Raw genomic sequence first — 16,254 nt, 5'->3', positions numbered from 1 at the left:
CAATCCCTGGCTTGCTTATCCATTTTCCCCAATTTTTTTTGGGGGGGGGGGCGTTCTTCTGAGGTATTATTCAACCAATCCAGCCTGAAGAAACCTTAAGGGAACGATGTCCCATTTTCTCTAAGGGAGGTTGGGTAGGTTTCTGTTTCCTCTCTTGGTCTACAGATGCTTATTTTCATGGGGAGATGGTTATGAGTTATTATTGGTCTTATATATAGAGAAAACTAGGTGGGACTCAGGAACATCTCTTTTTTCCTTTATTTTTCTTTCGTAGGTAAGGACATAGGAGCTGAAAAGAAAGAAAGGGGGATACAGAAATACAGAGGGAGGATAGAACAAAAGGTAGATTATTGAATCTACTCCTTAACTCAAGGCCTTAATTGTTACTCACAAAAAAGGTTATTTTTAATTCTTTGGTATAGAATTTTGTATATTGATGCAAATCATGGTCATGTCAAATACTAGTCTAATTTTATCACAATAAATATCCTAGATCTAACAGATAGATATATAAGGTAAAATAGCTAAATAAAGTTTTCAAAAGCCTCAGAGACCTACAGAATATGGCATTTAAACATGTTTTTATTATTCTAAAGATTCTTTGACAACAAGAAAACACCCTGCCTACCTCAAAAAAGATGATGAACATGAAAGAACTTCCTTATGGAGCTGGCTTCAAATGCAGCAAACCAGCCACTGCACAAAATGTTCTCCTTTCTGCCACAGATAGAATTCTGTCTAAAAGTGGGCAAGCTTAGATGCAGGCAGAGTCAATGGCCGAATTCTTCCAAGACAGGGTAAGCAAGTCCTCAATAGTTCTTGCCTCACAAATATGTCTGGCAAGAGATATTGGGCTAGAAGGCCAAAGATGATGCTCCAACATTATAGAGAGTGTTGGGTGACCGTTCAGGCACTAAACTGTCTCAGTCATTTCTTCATTTTGGAAGCTGCTAACCTGCACTACCAGTTCACTCAGGCATTTAATTTTTATTCTTTCTCAAGTCTCCGATGGGGGTTGAAGACCAGATAGTTTAGTCTTACAATCAAATTTAGTTGATTAGGGGATAAGATATTTTTAGATCAAGATAGATGATTTAAGTTGATAGGGATGAAATATGATAGATATTGATTTTCACTCAGAAATTTAGACCCAACAAGATAGGAAAGGTGTTTACCTCAAGTTTGACAACTACAAACAGCCAAATCTCTATGAATATAACATTTATATAATTCATGATTGTCTCATGGTTCTCCCTGCTGTAATGTAGTTTGTTTTATTCATGTGTAATAATATAAATGTATATGTTAAAAAGAAACATAATAAAATATTTTTTTAAAGGATCTGGCTGTAAGATATTTTTTCAACTAGTGGTTGGTATGAGAGGGCCCAGCCCATTGTGGGTGGTGCTGTCCCTGGCCTGGTGGATCTGGGTTCTATAAGAAAGCAAGCTGAGCCAGGTGTGGTGACCCACATCTGTAATTCCAGCACTTGGGAGGCAGAGACAGGTGGATCGCTGTGAGTTCGAGGCCAGCCTGGTCTATAAAATGAGTCCAGGACAGACAGGGTGGCACAGAGAAACCCTGTCTAAAAAAAAAAAAAGGCAGAAAGGCAGGCTGAGCAAGCCAGGGAGAGAAAGCCAGTAAGGAGCACCTCCAAGGCCTCTGCATCAGCCCTGACTCCAGGAGCTTCTGCCTTGACTTTCTTCAGCAACATGGAAGCGTATGCAAATAAATCCTTTCCTTCCCAAGTTCTTTTCGTTATAGTGTTTCTTACAGTGATGGTCATCCCAACTAAGACAGAAGCCTTGGCTCTGTTCCTTTTGTTCCCAGGGGAGGGTTAAGAATATGCCCAGAGCTGCATTGACTGAATTTTCTGACTTAGAATTTCCATTTGGTCAGGGCTAGGGTAGCACAGAGGCCTCCCTGGCTTCCCTGCAAGCACTTGGTTTCTGTCACTCTGCCTCCTCCAACTCATGCCAGTGTTTCCATACAGCTGCAAGCTCCTAGGTAGCCTCTTTCTCTCTGGAAGGTGACAGGTCAGTGCCTGACACCCAGCCTCTGATATAGAGGCAATCATGAGATCAAAGATCAAGCAGGCATTGACAACAGTTTCCTACTTCAAATGTGCCCCAGAGGACCAGCCAGGCCCTCACCTATGAGGGATATGGAAACAGTGACCGAGACTCCAGCTACCAGCCAAGAACAAGAGATACCAGAGTGCCACATCTGATGAGCAATGCCAGAGGTAGCACCTCTTCCTTCTAGTACTTTCTCCGTAGCCTTCAGCCTCACTTCATCATAGAGCCTGTAGGAATCTGTGCCTCCAGGGCCCAGCAGATGTGTGGGTGCCCTGGTATCTGTTTTGAACGGACAGATGGATGGACAGATCAGAGGACAGATGGGAGGATGGATACATGGATAATGAGAGCAGAAAATCAGAAATTTAAGGTCATCCTTGGCTACATGGTAAGTACCGTGCCAGCCAGGGCTACATAGCAAGATCCTATCTGAGGTGGGGTGGGGGGGGCAGATAAAAAAAGAAGAGAAAGAAAAGGAGGAAATGAAAGAAGGGAGGGAAAAGAAAAAAGGGAGGGAAAGAAAAGGAAGGAAAGGGAGGGAAAAGAAAAGAAGGCTAACAAACACTAACTGATCGAGGTGAGGACGGGAGGAACCAGTGCCCTGTGACTAGCACCCAGGCAGCAAGAATGTCTCTGCAGCCTGATGCCCTGACAGGGTCTCACGTAGGCCAGGTTAATTTCAAACTCACTGTGTACCTTAGGATGACTTTGAATGTCTGATTCCTTTTGTCTACCTCCTCAGTCCTGCCATTCCAGGTCTCCATTTATGCAGCCCTGGGGACGGAGGCGTCATGCACGGAAGGCAGCACTGTGCTCTCTGAGCTGTGTCCCCAGCCCCGACCTCCATTATTTTAAGGCAAGACCTGGACAGTGGCTCTCCTCCGACCTGGGGAAGGAACCAGGCTTTCTCAGCAGCCTGGCAAGAACTGGAGACATTTACAGGGTCGGAGGCCCCAGGCCTCTCAGGAGCGGGGACAGGCTCTGTGATTTACAGGGTCGGAGGCCCCAGGCCTCCCAGGGACAGGCTCTGTGCTGTGGGCCATTGGCAGCTCGCTGGCCCAAGACGTTCCCATTGGAAACATAAGCGTGGGAAGCACAGCTGTGGGCCGAAGAAGTGCTCCTCTGGGTCAGCCGTCAACCCGACCCCGGGGAGCTTGCTGAACTTTCCATGGCTGAGACTTTCCGTTTCCTTCCTGAACCCAGTCTTTGAGAAAGCCAGGGGATGGTGGGATGACTCTGTGGGTAAAACACGCATGTGTTCAAACATGAAGACTTGGGTAACCTTCGGATCCACGTGGCGGAAGGAGAGAACTGACTCCCACAAGTTGACCTTTGACCTCCACACATATGTGCCAGTACATACACACAAAATCAGTGAATGTAATTCACATTTAAAAGAAAAGAAAAAGAAAAAGAAAAAGAAAAAAGAGCGGGAACAAGGCCTTTTGCCCCAGGACACATCCTTGTCCACTCAGGTCCTTCTGTTATTCATGGCTGTGAAAGTCACATGACATAAGCCTGCTCACTGAGGATATTCACAACTTGGGATATCACATGAGCATTACCTCTATCTAGTTCCAGAACATTCTGTCACTCCCAAATAAAACCCTAACCCAGCTGGGCATGGTGGCGCATGCCTTTGATCCCAGCACTCAGGGAGCAGAGGCAGGCGGATCTCTGTGAGTTTGAGACCAACCTGGTCTACAAAGCGAGTCTAGGACATACAAGGATACACAGAGAAACCCTGCCTTAAAAAAACAAACAAACAAACAACAACAACAAACTCAACCAACCAACAACCAAACAAAAAACAAAAACCCTATACTCATTAGGCTATCACTATCCATCAGCCATTCCCACCAACCCTTGGCAACCCATATCTATGCTCCATCTGCATCTGGGTGCACACGTTCACCCATTCTGGGTATTTCTAGGTGAAACCACAGCACCTCCTTCCATGCCTGTCTTCTTTCACGTATCATGTTTTGAAGGCTTACCTGAATTGTAGTATACATTATTACTTTATTCCTGTTAACAGCCAAGTAATATTCCATTGCACAATACACCACATCTTATTCATCCATGGAAGTACATTTGGGTTGTTTCTACATTCGGATTGCTGTGAATTGTAGTGCTGTGGACTTTCACATACAAGTTTTTACTTGAGTATTTGTTATATTATTTGAGAGTAAATACCTCAATGACTCCACATCTTTCTGTGGTTGGGACAGGGAACTGTCTACTGTGTACTTAACCTGTAAGGCTGCTCTGGACAGTGGTACAAGTTGTACACTGTTTAACTCTAGGAGAGATCCATGGAGATTTGTATTTTCATGAAGATGACTTACCTGAGGATTGAGAAAGGAGTGCTTCTTCCTAATTCTGTAAAGGCCTCATGTTCTCCCTTACGCCAAAGATTCTCTGTATTGTAACAATTAACCTCCCCAGGATCATTCTTTAACCTGCCAGTTTCCAGTACATTTTTGAAAGGATGTATATGACATGCAGTGTTGTTCTTGTTTTCTTTTCCAAGTTCGTAAATGAAACAACAACAACAGCAAAACCCAAAGGACAGTGTAGCATTATTACTCACACTTTCCTCAAAGATGAATGAAAAAAATATCCATCGAGTGATAAATGGATTTACAGATGCTAAAATGTTGTATGGCCATTCAGTGAGATATTATTCAGCCATGAAAAGGAAAAGGCCCTGACACCCGCTACCACAGTTGTGAGTCTTGAAGAAACTACTCCAAGGGGAAAAAGCTGGTCCTAGAAGGTGACTAATCAAAGATTTTCCAAAACAAGCAAACCTGACTGTTGCCTGAGGCTGGGGTGAGAGTGTGGAGTGACACCAATGAACACAAGATTTGGGGAGAGGATAGTAATTTTTTATTAAATTACATCCGCGGGCCCATAGCCTGTAAAATCACTAATGACCAGTGGCTTGTATATTTAAAATTGATTTATTTATGCTAGATAAATTTTATCAGAATAAATCTTTTTAAAAAACAATTTTGTACTTTTTCCTTTTTGTTTATTTGTTTGTTTGTGGGACACTTCTGTAGTCCAGGCTGTCCTGAAATTCACAATCACCCTGCAACTACCTCCTAGGAGCTAAGATTTCAGGTGTTTCTGCTACACTTGGTTTATACCACCACATCTAAGCTCTGCTATGCACCAGGCCCTAGGAACACAAGGCACCGAGAGCCACGGCTCCTTGTTTCTATATAACTAACCACGGAGCGTGGTGTTATGGTGGTTTGAATAAAAATGGCTCCCATAGGCTTGTATATTTGTATGCTTAGTTCCCAGTTAGTACAATTGTTTGGGAAGGATTAGGAGGTGGGGCCTTTGGGAGTGGGTGGGGCCTTTGGGAGTGGGTGGGGCCTTTGGGAGTGGGTGGGGCCTTTGGGAGTGGGTGGGGCCTTTGGGAGTGGGTATGGCCTCATTGGAGGAGATATAGCCTTATTGGTGGAGGTATGTCACAGGGGGTGAAATTTACAGTTTAAAAATCCCATGCCAGGCCAAATGTCTCTCTCTCTCTGCCTGCAGAATGGGATGTAAAACTCTCAGCTACTGCTCCAGCCATGCCTGTCTGCTTCCCACCATGATGGTTATGAGCTAACCCTCTGAAAGTGTAAGCAAGGCTCCAGTCAAATGTTTTGTTTTATGAATTGCCTTGGCATGCTGCCTCTCCGTAGCATAGAGCAGTGACTAAGACAGGAGTCAAGGGGCTTGGAGAGATGGCTCAGAGGTTAAGGGCACTGTCTGCTCCTCCAGACATCCTGAGTTCAAATCCCAGCAACCACATGGTGGCTACAACCATCTATAACGTGATCTAATGCCCTCTTCTGGCATGCAGGTGTACATGCAGGCAGAGCACTGTATACATGATAATAAATAAATAATAAATCTTTAAAAATAAAAAAGACACGAGTCAAACAGGCAAAGAAATGAATGGGGGCTGTAGCCACACTTAGAGCCAGGACATGCACCAGTGCACAGAACCCCAGGATACCTCTGTGGCTTCCCAGAGTGACAATAAGCCTTTTAGGCGGTGTCTGTAACCAGAATCCCCTAGTTGAGTAAAGCAGCTTAGAGGCAGGAAGAATGTAGCCTCGTGCCCTGTGGGCAATAATGGCTTCACTGTGGCTCAGCTTCTAACTGAGGGTCTTGGGTTCTGGGCCTCACCTCCACCACTAATCTACCCCTGTCTATCCTTCCTTCCTGGCCTGTGGGATTGTCTTTAGATGGTTGAGTCTTGGGATGTGCTTGGGGGTGGGATAATGGGCCTGGGGCCATTCCTCACTGAGGCATAGCAGGACAGGACTTGATGCAGGTGCGGTGCCCAGCATCCTAGACTCTCATGGACTGGCTATTTCAGTTGATCCCCAGATGGAGTTCTTGATGGCTGGCTGCTGAGACTGAGGCCTGCAGGCTACCCATAAAAGGAGAAAGCCAAGTGAAACTGGGAATGCATCCCAGGCTCCACACCTCTCTTCCTTCGCCTAGTACCAGCCTGCTGTAGATATGGGAGAGGGAGAGAGGGGACCCCAGGCCAAAGAAAGTGAGTCCCTACTTCATATCTGCCAAGAACTTAGATTCCAGAAAGTTCTATACACTCTATAAGGCTAGTGACAGCTTGTCAATCATGGGTCCTCCTCTGACAACAGGGCCCATGTCAGATAAGGCTCAGACATGGCTCAGAGGGATCCTCCTACCACTTGGAGATGACAATAAAGACACCAAGACACAGATGACTCTATCCCAGCTCAGTAGCCCTGACTCTGCTTTGGGGTCCTGTGCACCTGGTCACTCTCCTCTATCACGTTCTGTCAGACTCAGATAGGCTATATGTTTGCACTGGGCCCAGGGAGGCATTTTCTAACCCTTAGAACTGGCTCATTGAGGGGCACCAGGACAGGGGAATCTGGTGGCCTCTCAGGGTTTGGCTCTTCCCCCTACCCTTCTGCCTCCAGCCCCAGGAGGCTCTCCATCTTAAGTACGCGGTCACCTCCCAAGAGCTACCCACTGTCTCCTAGCCTAGGAGACAGGACCAAGTAATCAGCCTTTGGCTTTTGGACGTCCCTTCTCTGAGCCACGCCACCTCCAGTGGAGTCCGCATGACAATCCTGTTCTGGGGACCTCAGGCAAAGACCCCAAAAGGCAGAGTCTCCTGGAAAAGGCCATATGTTCTTTCCCTTGGAGTATTGATAGCCACCTGCTTCCTGGTACTCCTTATTTGTTCTATCATTCTTCTCACTTGTAGTCAAGGCAACAACAAGGTGACCACAGATACAATGCCAGGAGGTGAACTGGAGAAAGCACCAGCCTAGAAACCACAGAATGAGATGCCTCCTCCAAATGCACCTAATTTGTTATTAGTCATCCTGAAAGTTCTTAAGAATAATAAAACAATGGAGAACTTTTTCAATGAATTACAGCAAAAGGAGGTGGTTTTAAAAATCCCCTCAATTAAATGAAGGGTCTTTGCCAAAGGCAGAGCCCATTCAAGGAAAAGGTAACTCGGACAAGAGTGAAAGTAAAAGCAGAATTTTAATTCCTACAATACAAAACTCCATGTGGTGTGGCCTATGTATTGAAGGGCAGTCTCTGGTGTCCTCCTAGATACAAAGGACCCTATAGATTGGCTACTACACCTCATCCATCTCTCCCCTATGTAGGAGTATGTGAGGGAGGGGAAAGATGGGACAAAGGTGTCAGACATCGACTAATAGCAAAAAGTTAATTTTACTGAGGTCTGTCTCTGGCCCCTGGCTCAATCTGAGAAAGTAATATCTGCCTGTGCCAAGTTAATGACTTAGAAACAATGATGTTATTACTATGTACTTTGTATTGTGTATTCTATATGCCTGATTGTTTCACTGACCCCTTGAATCTACTCCATGGAAAACGTAACCACAAAACACTCCCTGTTTCAAAGTGTGTATAAAAATCTAGACTGCTTGCCTGCAAAATACACTCAGCTTCAGACTGCATCTGTGCTTGCCTTTGTCACCACCGAATCCTTGCCCACCAAGTCTTTGGGGGCCCTCGTCCCAGGGACCCCCATACCCAACTGGGGCGGTCCGTGGCATGCCTGAGGCCTGTCTCGGAGACATGTTTGTAGTTTAACATGTTTGACACCATTTCTTGTCTCCCCATCCTGAGCAGCCTTTTATGCCTGCCAGAGCCGTTTCTTCATCAGGAAAACAAACTTTTCAGGAGCCCAGAAGCTACTCCATGAGACTAAACTGAGAGAACTTTGAAGTTCCCCATGACACAGCTCAGAGCTGTGGGTACCACATTAACTCATTAGCATAGTTTTGTGCGCTTATATGCATACACATGCAACTTGTATATGGAGGCCAAAGGTTACCCTCGGGTGCTACCTCTCTCAGTGTCTCCCACAAGCTCTCACAAGGAACTTTTTCACACTATGTTCTGGGGATCAAGCTCAGGTCGTCACTTTATCCACTGAGCTATCTCTCACTGAACACTGGGATTTGGGGCCAGATGTGGCCATGTATGCCTGCAGTTATGGCCCTTGAGAGGCCGTGGGACGGGATTTCACATTCCAGGTCATTATAACTGTCGTGAAAGCATGTATGAGTGAGTGAATGGGCGAAACTAATAACCCAGAGACATGTTTATGAACAGCAGTGACTGAGTCAGGGGGTTAGAGGACATGGCCAGGGTCAACCCCTCTCTACTTAGAATGCGCCACGGTCTGATCATTTGTGTCTCTCTCCAAATCTCCACCTTTGATATTCCCTCCCTTAAGGTAAGGCCAGGCCCTTAGGAGGCGGTACATCACCAACAGGACTGGCATCCTTACACACACACACACACACACACACACACACACACACACACACAGACACACACAGCCCAAGGGAGTTTATTTTCTCTTGGACACAGCAGCTCAGACACCATCCTTGAAGAGGAAAATGGGCCTGCCTTTACCAGACTAAACAAGAAATGGACTGTCACCAGAATCAAAGCCCGCATATGCATTCATCTGGGCTTCCAGCTTCCAGAATTGCAGGAAGCACATTTTCGTTGCTTATGGTGGCATTTTCTTGTAGTAGCCTGGTCAGATTAAGATCTAAAGCCACAAATGGGTGTGTTGGTATGTGTTTGTAATCCCAGCAAGAGGCTGAGGCAGGAGGATGCCATGGGAGTCTTATAGTGAGACCATGCCTCAAAAACACAAATAGGGCTGGAGAGATGGCTCAGTGGTTAAGAGCACTGGCTGCTCTTGCAGAAGAGACCTGGGTTAGTCTCCAGCATCCACTTGGAGGTTTACAACTATCTGTAACTCCAGCTCCAGGGATCTGGTGCCTTCTTCCGAATTCAGTGGACACCAGGCATACATGTGGTGGACAGACATACATTCAGGCAAAGTACCCATACCCATTTTTTAAAAGATCTTTAAAAACCAAAGCAAAAACAAGTGCCTTTGGGTCCAGTTTCCTCCTTGGTACCCCGTCTACTGCATGACCTTGGAGAGAAGAGAAAAGTCACCAAGTTTCACTCGCAATTCTAAGGCAAATCTTTGGTCATGTGAAGCCCTCTACAAACTAACTATTGCAGAGGCTGGTAGCCCGCTTTCCAGGCTCAGGGTTAGCAGTGCCTGCGTTTTAATTCTTTCATCTACAGACCAGGTTGTAGGGATTAGGTGGGCACGGGCCAGTTCCCTTAAGGCATTTTAACCACAGAACAGAGAGACCTGCTTAGTGGCCACTGCCCAGACTTAGCTTAGGTTTGAGGAGGGGTGAGCTGAGAGCCCCCGATGGGTGTTTTCTTCACCATTGACAGGGGCCTCTTGGTGCTGATGAGGTGATAACAATGCACTTGTGGTGACACAAGCCAGCCCCACACCTCCTGAGTGCTCCACTCATCATGTTAGAGTAAAATTTTATCTGCCTTTCACACCTCCCCTACATCACTTCAGGGACCGACAGTGATGATCCACAGGGTGTGTCAGAAGGCTTAGTGCTCCAATGCGCCTCCCCGACCCAAGCCCATGATCATCCTGTCATTTTCTGAGTCTGACTCTGGACTCCCAAGTGTTCAGCCTTTAACACCCAGATAAGAAGCAAGACCCACAGGGACAGAAGGCCTTTCCTCGGCTGGAGGGCAAGCACAGCTCAGTGCCACTGTTAAATCAGGCAAACCCTAGGTGTCCTAGGGATAGCAGGCACAAAGCTCAAAACAGTCTGACACTGTTCAGACTTCAGGAAGTTCTTCACTTCTCTGAATCTCAGTCTCCACATCTCTAAAAGGCAGCTGACAATAGTGCCAACCCCAGTGTTGGATGACCAACAAGCCATACAAGTGTGGTCAGGGGGCATGTACACACACACACACAGACACACAGACACACACACACAGAGACACACACACACACGCACAAGTACACACAGACACACACAGTTGCAGACACACAGACACACATATACATGCACAAGCACACACATGTGCACGCAGACACACAGACACACACACACACACACACACACACACACACACACACACACACAGGGAGAGAGTAAAAATTTGTTGTTTCCTCAAGACCAACAAGGTACATGTCATGAGAAAAACAACACGTATGTCAGCTTTCTTTACTTGAGAATTTGACTTGGTTTTTATTTAGGGTAAATTATGATACATGCACCATAATATTTTAGGACTGAATTTTAAAGCCCCCATGTTGCTGATGAAAAATTAAGAACACCCCTACAAAGCCAAGCCCTTGCATATAAGAAGCAGAAGGAAATATCCAGATGCAGTGGCATACATCTTTAACCCCAGCACTCGGGAGGCAGAAGCAAGTGGATCTCTGTGAGTTCGAGGCCAGCCTGGTCTACAAAGTGAGTCCAGGACAACCAGGGCTACACAGAGAAACCCTGTCTTGAACAAACAAACAAACAAACAAACAAACAACAATAACAACAACAACAACCCCAACAACAACAAAAGAAGCGGAGAAACAAGCATCCCCATGGATCTAGGACGTAGCTCAGTGGTAGAGTGCTGGGCTGGCACAAGACCTAGGGCTCAATGTCCGGCACTGGAGGTGAAAAAACGAGGAACTTACAGCATAAACAACAAATGTTAGCATCCAGACCAGACAGCTGCCTAGGCCACAACACAGTTGCCCTCCTGAGGGAGCTGTATGAATCTCCAGGTAAGAGTTCAAATGCCTGGTTTTCTCACTTGGGAGATGAGTTTGCAGTCTTAAGACATACCAAAAGACATGAGCCATGCATCACCTTCTTTAACCAATTCCCTGCTCAAGTTATAGCGGCCACCACACCTTCTTCAGAGGAATATAAGAAGCTTCACCTTCAGAACCTTTGCCGTCCTGTCTGTCTGTCTCTAGGGCTAAGGTTTAACTTTCCTCAGAGCCGTTGACATACTGTTGTCTGTTTATTTGTCCATGCATATGTCTTTAAATAAACTTCTTGTTCCCAGAAATCCATTTTGGTGGCTCCTTTGAGCCCCAATACCAAGACCTTAAAAAACAAATAACAAAAACAAACAAACCAACCAACAACCAAGAAATGAAGTCTTCAGAACAATGAAAAACAGATTGATGGCAAGTTCCACCATGGTGAGCAGAGACTTGGAGAAGAGATTAAAGGATTAGAGTAAAAGAAACTAAGACTGACCACACAGAAAGAATAGATAATCTCACATTGAAATGGAAACCAAAGGGCAACAGAGTAGTGCCTTAAGGAGGCCGGGTGTGGTGGTGCACTCCTTTAATCCCCACACTTGGGAGGCAGAGGCAGGAGGATCTCTGTGAGTTTGAGGCCAGCCTGGTCTACAAAGTGAGTCTTGAAGAAAAAAAAAAAAGAATTCCAAGGGAAAACAACGATGCCTCATTAAAAAAATTAAACCTATCTAAACTAGTCTTTATTTGAGCTGCTTTGGAGCTGCTGAATCAAACAGCTCTGAGACCATCAACCTGTAACAGCAGCTGCTGCTGCTTCCTCCTCCTCCCCCTCTTCCTCTTTCTCTTCCTCTTCTTCCCTTCCTCCTCCTTTCGAGTGGGGGTTGGTTTTGCTAGACAGGGTTTCTCTGTGTAGCCCTGGCTGTCCTGGACTCACTCTGTAGACCAGGCTGGCCTCGAACTTACAGAGATCCTCCTGCCTCTGCCTCCCAAGTGCTGGGATTAAAGGCGTGTACCACTGCACCTGGCTAACCTGTAGCTTCCTATTATATGATGTATAAACTGGTATAACTAAGTTAGTTGTTAGTCCACTCAATCATTCGACCAAAAGCATGCCCAATGATGTGAACAGCAAAGCTATGTACGGTTCACCAAAGAGATGTCTAAGATGCTTTCCAAATACACTTTCACCCAGGGGACCACAAGTACCATAAAACAACACAGACAGGATTCTAACTGTAAGACCTAGCAGGGCTTTCCCACCTTGGAGAAAATCATCCTGATCCATCTTGCAGGGCTCCCCCTGCTGGTCTTTAGGAGAATGACAGGCTCATGTCTAGGCAGATGACATTCCAATGACATCTGAGATCTAGCAAACTGTTGGTAGCCTGGAACTTTCACCCACTGCCTTCATCTTCTAGATGCACTTGGACTCCTGCCCTTGGGGATTTCAGGAGAGCTCTTCTCAATCCTCGGCTCAGACCTGTGTCCCCTTGAGCTAACTGGCCCTGTGGAGGAACGTCAGTGTGCAGGTTCCACCTGACCCTCACCAGCCTGTTCCACCTGCCTGTCTTAACTGTGGTCTCGAGGCTGTTAACCTGTACCCATGTGTTGCATACTGTCCTCCTGTCCATGAATTGCTCCTGGCATCCCGTATGTGAAAAGCTTAGAACTAGGGTGTTCAAATTCTAGATTTGAGAGAATCTGCAGATTCATAATGAAGCAGCCTGAAGACAGAAGGAAGGCAAGTCCCACATGTCTTCCAGATATTATCTGAACTTTTAGAAACTTTGTTTCTTTAATTGCATGCTTCTGTACGTGTGTGTGTGCGCGTGTGTGCATATGTGTGCGCCTGTGTGCGCGCACATGTGTGTACACGTGTGTCTGCCTTGTGTGCGTGTGTGCATGTGTGTGTGCACGTGTGTGCATATGTGTGCGTGTGTGCCTGTGTGTGCACGTGTGTGTGTGTGTGTGTGTGTTGTGTGTGTGTGTGTGTGTGTGTTGGTATGGCCGCACAGATGCAGGTACTCACAGAGACCAGAATGGGTATTAAATCCTTTGGAGCTGAAGTTACGAGAATTTGAGAGCTGCCTGACCTGGGTGTTGGGAGCCAAACTCAAGTTCTTTGAAAGAACATCAAGTGTTCTTAACTTCTGAGCCATCATCTCTCCAGCCCATCTGAAGGTCATTTTATATTATGTTATCTTTGTTTATTTATAAACAGGATCTCTCTAGGTAGTCCTGGCTATCCGGGAGTTCTTTCTATTAATCAGGCTGGCCTGGAAGTCACAGGGGCAGCTTGCCTCTGCCTCTCCAGTGCTGGGATTTTAATTTTACTCGTGTACCATTAGACCTCACTCATGTTCTGTTTTGAATAACTTTGCTCAATCAAAATTTCATGGACTATAGTTTGCACTTTCTAGAATTTGCAATGAAATTATCCTGGATCTTAGAGCATTTTAGATTTTGGATTTTAGACTTAGGGATGTTCACCCTGTAGTGCCTTATGCTTAGAAAGGGTGTTTGTTGGTCAAGTCCCAGCCACTGTTTTGAAAAGATTAAAATGTAATATAATAGTTCATTAGTTCATTTAATTCTCATCTCAGCCCTAAGAGGTGGTCACAGACTTCTCTGGATGGATGGATGATCCACTGACTGACTAACTTTGAGTTACATCCCTGGCTGACCTCAAACTGGTTGTATAGCCTAGGATAGTCTCAAGCTTTCAGTCATCCGGTTTCAGTCTCCTAAGTGGGAGGATTACAGGCCTGGCCCACCACAGTGGTCAAGACCTAACTATTTCTGCCCTTTTACAGAGGAAGAGCTAAGCTACAGGACATTTAGCAGCTTATCCAAAGTCACACAGCATGCTAGGCACATGCTAGCACAGGCAGCTCTGTCCCAGAGTTCATGCTGTAACTGCACACTGCTGCTGAGGACGTCTGAGAAGGACAGGGAGCTCTCCAGAATGCTAAGTAAACAATGTAAGTGTGTCTCTCACTGAAGTTCAAGGCTAAGCTGGTGGTGACAGAAATCAGAACAGCAGTGGCCTCAGCAGGCAGGGGTTGGGGGCTGAGGAGGTGGGGGGTTCACCGTGGGGGTGGGCACTGAGGAGGTGTCGCTGGGAAAAGGCATAAGGGAGCCTGTTTAGAATAATTCGTTCACATCTTTATCTCAGTGGTAAATATTCTACTGGAGTTAGGTATAAATTTAACTTCAGTGGGACCATTAAATTAATACTTTCCCCATTCCTCTGTTATGTATTTGCCATTCTATTTGTCCCAGTAGAAATGCTCATACAAAATAGCATTCACATGGGTTAAGAATCTTAAACCCCAAACAAAACCCAAAATCTGAAACTCTTTTAGTCCAAATATGAAACCACAAAGAGAAAATTCCATTTGACAAAATGTTGCTTCATGCACAAAATTATTTAAAATATTGTCAAAAATTACATTGGAACTGTATACAGATGAAACATAAATGAATATTGTGTTTAGACTTGAGTTCTAGCCCCACCAATTCTCATCATGCATATATGAAAATATTCCTAAATCTGTGTGTTTGTGTGTGGGGGGGAGGGGTTCACATCTGCAATGGCTTTGATCCTAAAGATTTCAGATGAGGATTCACAAGCTGCCACATCTGGACTTGGAGTATGTGTACAAAGCTCCTCCATTGGAAAAGCCACCACAGCAAGTCTCACAGAGCCGTAGCATCGAGAAGTTGTTCCTTTCACATACAAGGAAACTGAAGCTGGGAAGGAAAAGACACCTGACTGCGATCCCAGGGATGCAGACTGGCAGGTGGCAGCCCAGGACCCTGCGCAGCTCCTCCCCAGCTCATTCCCAGCTGTCTCCTCTCCAGCTGCTGCCTGGGCCAAGGCCCTGGAACAGACAGGCACGGCAGGAGCCAGAGAGGGTATGCCCGTATTTGCTCAAGGCCTGAGCTCCCTGCCCCTCCTTGCTGCAGACTGACATTGCTTTTGCTTTTGCCCTTTTTTAGTCAGGGCACCGCCTGCCAAACTCCACATTCCTGATGGGGACTCAGGCAGGTGGGGGTGGGGACTGAGCTTGAGCTCTGAGGTAGTTCTGGGGCCTGGCAGGCTCACCTTGTAGCATGCTCCTGTAGGCAGTGTCAGCAATGGCGTAGATGTGGGGTGGCATCTCGTGTCTCTTCTTGCCCTTGTACATGTCCACGATCTTCTCTGAGTAGATGGGGAGGTGCTTGTAGGGGTTGACCACCACACAGAAGAGGCCCGAGTAAGTCTGCAAGAGAGGACTGGGCTCAATTCTAGACCTTCGGATGGGCGGGGAAGCTCCCACACCTATGGTCAGCAGCCTCATGCCATGTGGCTGCCTCAGCAGCTCAGCAGGAGCTTTGTGGCATCCCTTGTACTCAGCACACAGGGTGTAAGAGGAAAAGGGCAAGATTGGGTTCCCAGGCCAATCTTGGGATTGAGTCTTAAACAGTTCTGGATGCTCTTCTAAGCTCCCAATCTACCACGGTCCTCTACCTCACTAAGCCTCAGGGACATAACTTGTAGGTCTGTGTGCACATGTTTCTATGTGGGGTACACATGCACATGTGTGTAAGCACACGAAGAGCAGAAGCCAACATGGGGCCTCTTCTCCAACTCCCTGCTCTTTATTGTTTAAGATGGGCTCGCTCACTGAACCTGGAACTCACCAATTTGTCCAGGCTGGCTAAGCATAAATCCCAAGGATCCCAGTGTCCCTGTCTCCCCAGCATCAGGGTGACAGGAGCATGGGTCTCTAGACCCAGCTTTGTCCAGTGGGAGCTGGGAACACAAGCTTGATCAGCAGGTGCTTTACCAACTGAGCCATCTCCTTGGCTCTCCAAAAAAATTCCCTTTTTACTTATCTCCATTGTATTTTTTATTTGATTGAAAGGTAGACTGCTACTTAAAGAATACCAGTTGGCAGTGGTAGCACACACCTTTAATCCTAGCACTCAGGAGGCAGAGGTGTG

At 46.3% G+C, this 16,254-nt stretch overlaps 1 protein-coding gene across 1 annotated transcript in view; it reads right to left on the bottom strand.

Annotated features, from left to right (window-relative positions):
• The window catches only part of Myh11 (myosin heavy chain 11), a 105,772-nt gene that overhangs the window by 70,415 nt on the left and 19,103 nt on the right, over nt 1–16,254 (bottom strand). Inside the window, 1 exon segment of the mRNA XM_051168257.1 lies at nt 15,374–15,530. Within this exon segment, the coding sequence (XP_051024214.1) occupies nt 15,374–15,530 (157 nt within the window).

This window comes from Acomys russatus, chromosome 25 (genome assembly GCF_903995435.1).
Source record: "Acomys russatus chromosome 25, mAcoRus1.1, whole genome shotgun sequence".
Lineage (NCBI taxonomy): Eukaryota > Metazoa > Chordata > Mammalia > Rodentia > Muridae > Acomys > Acomys russatus.
This window is presented reverse-complemented; position numbering and strand designations above follow the sequence as displayed.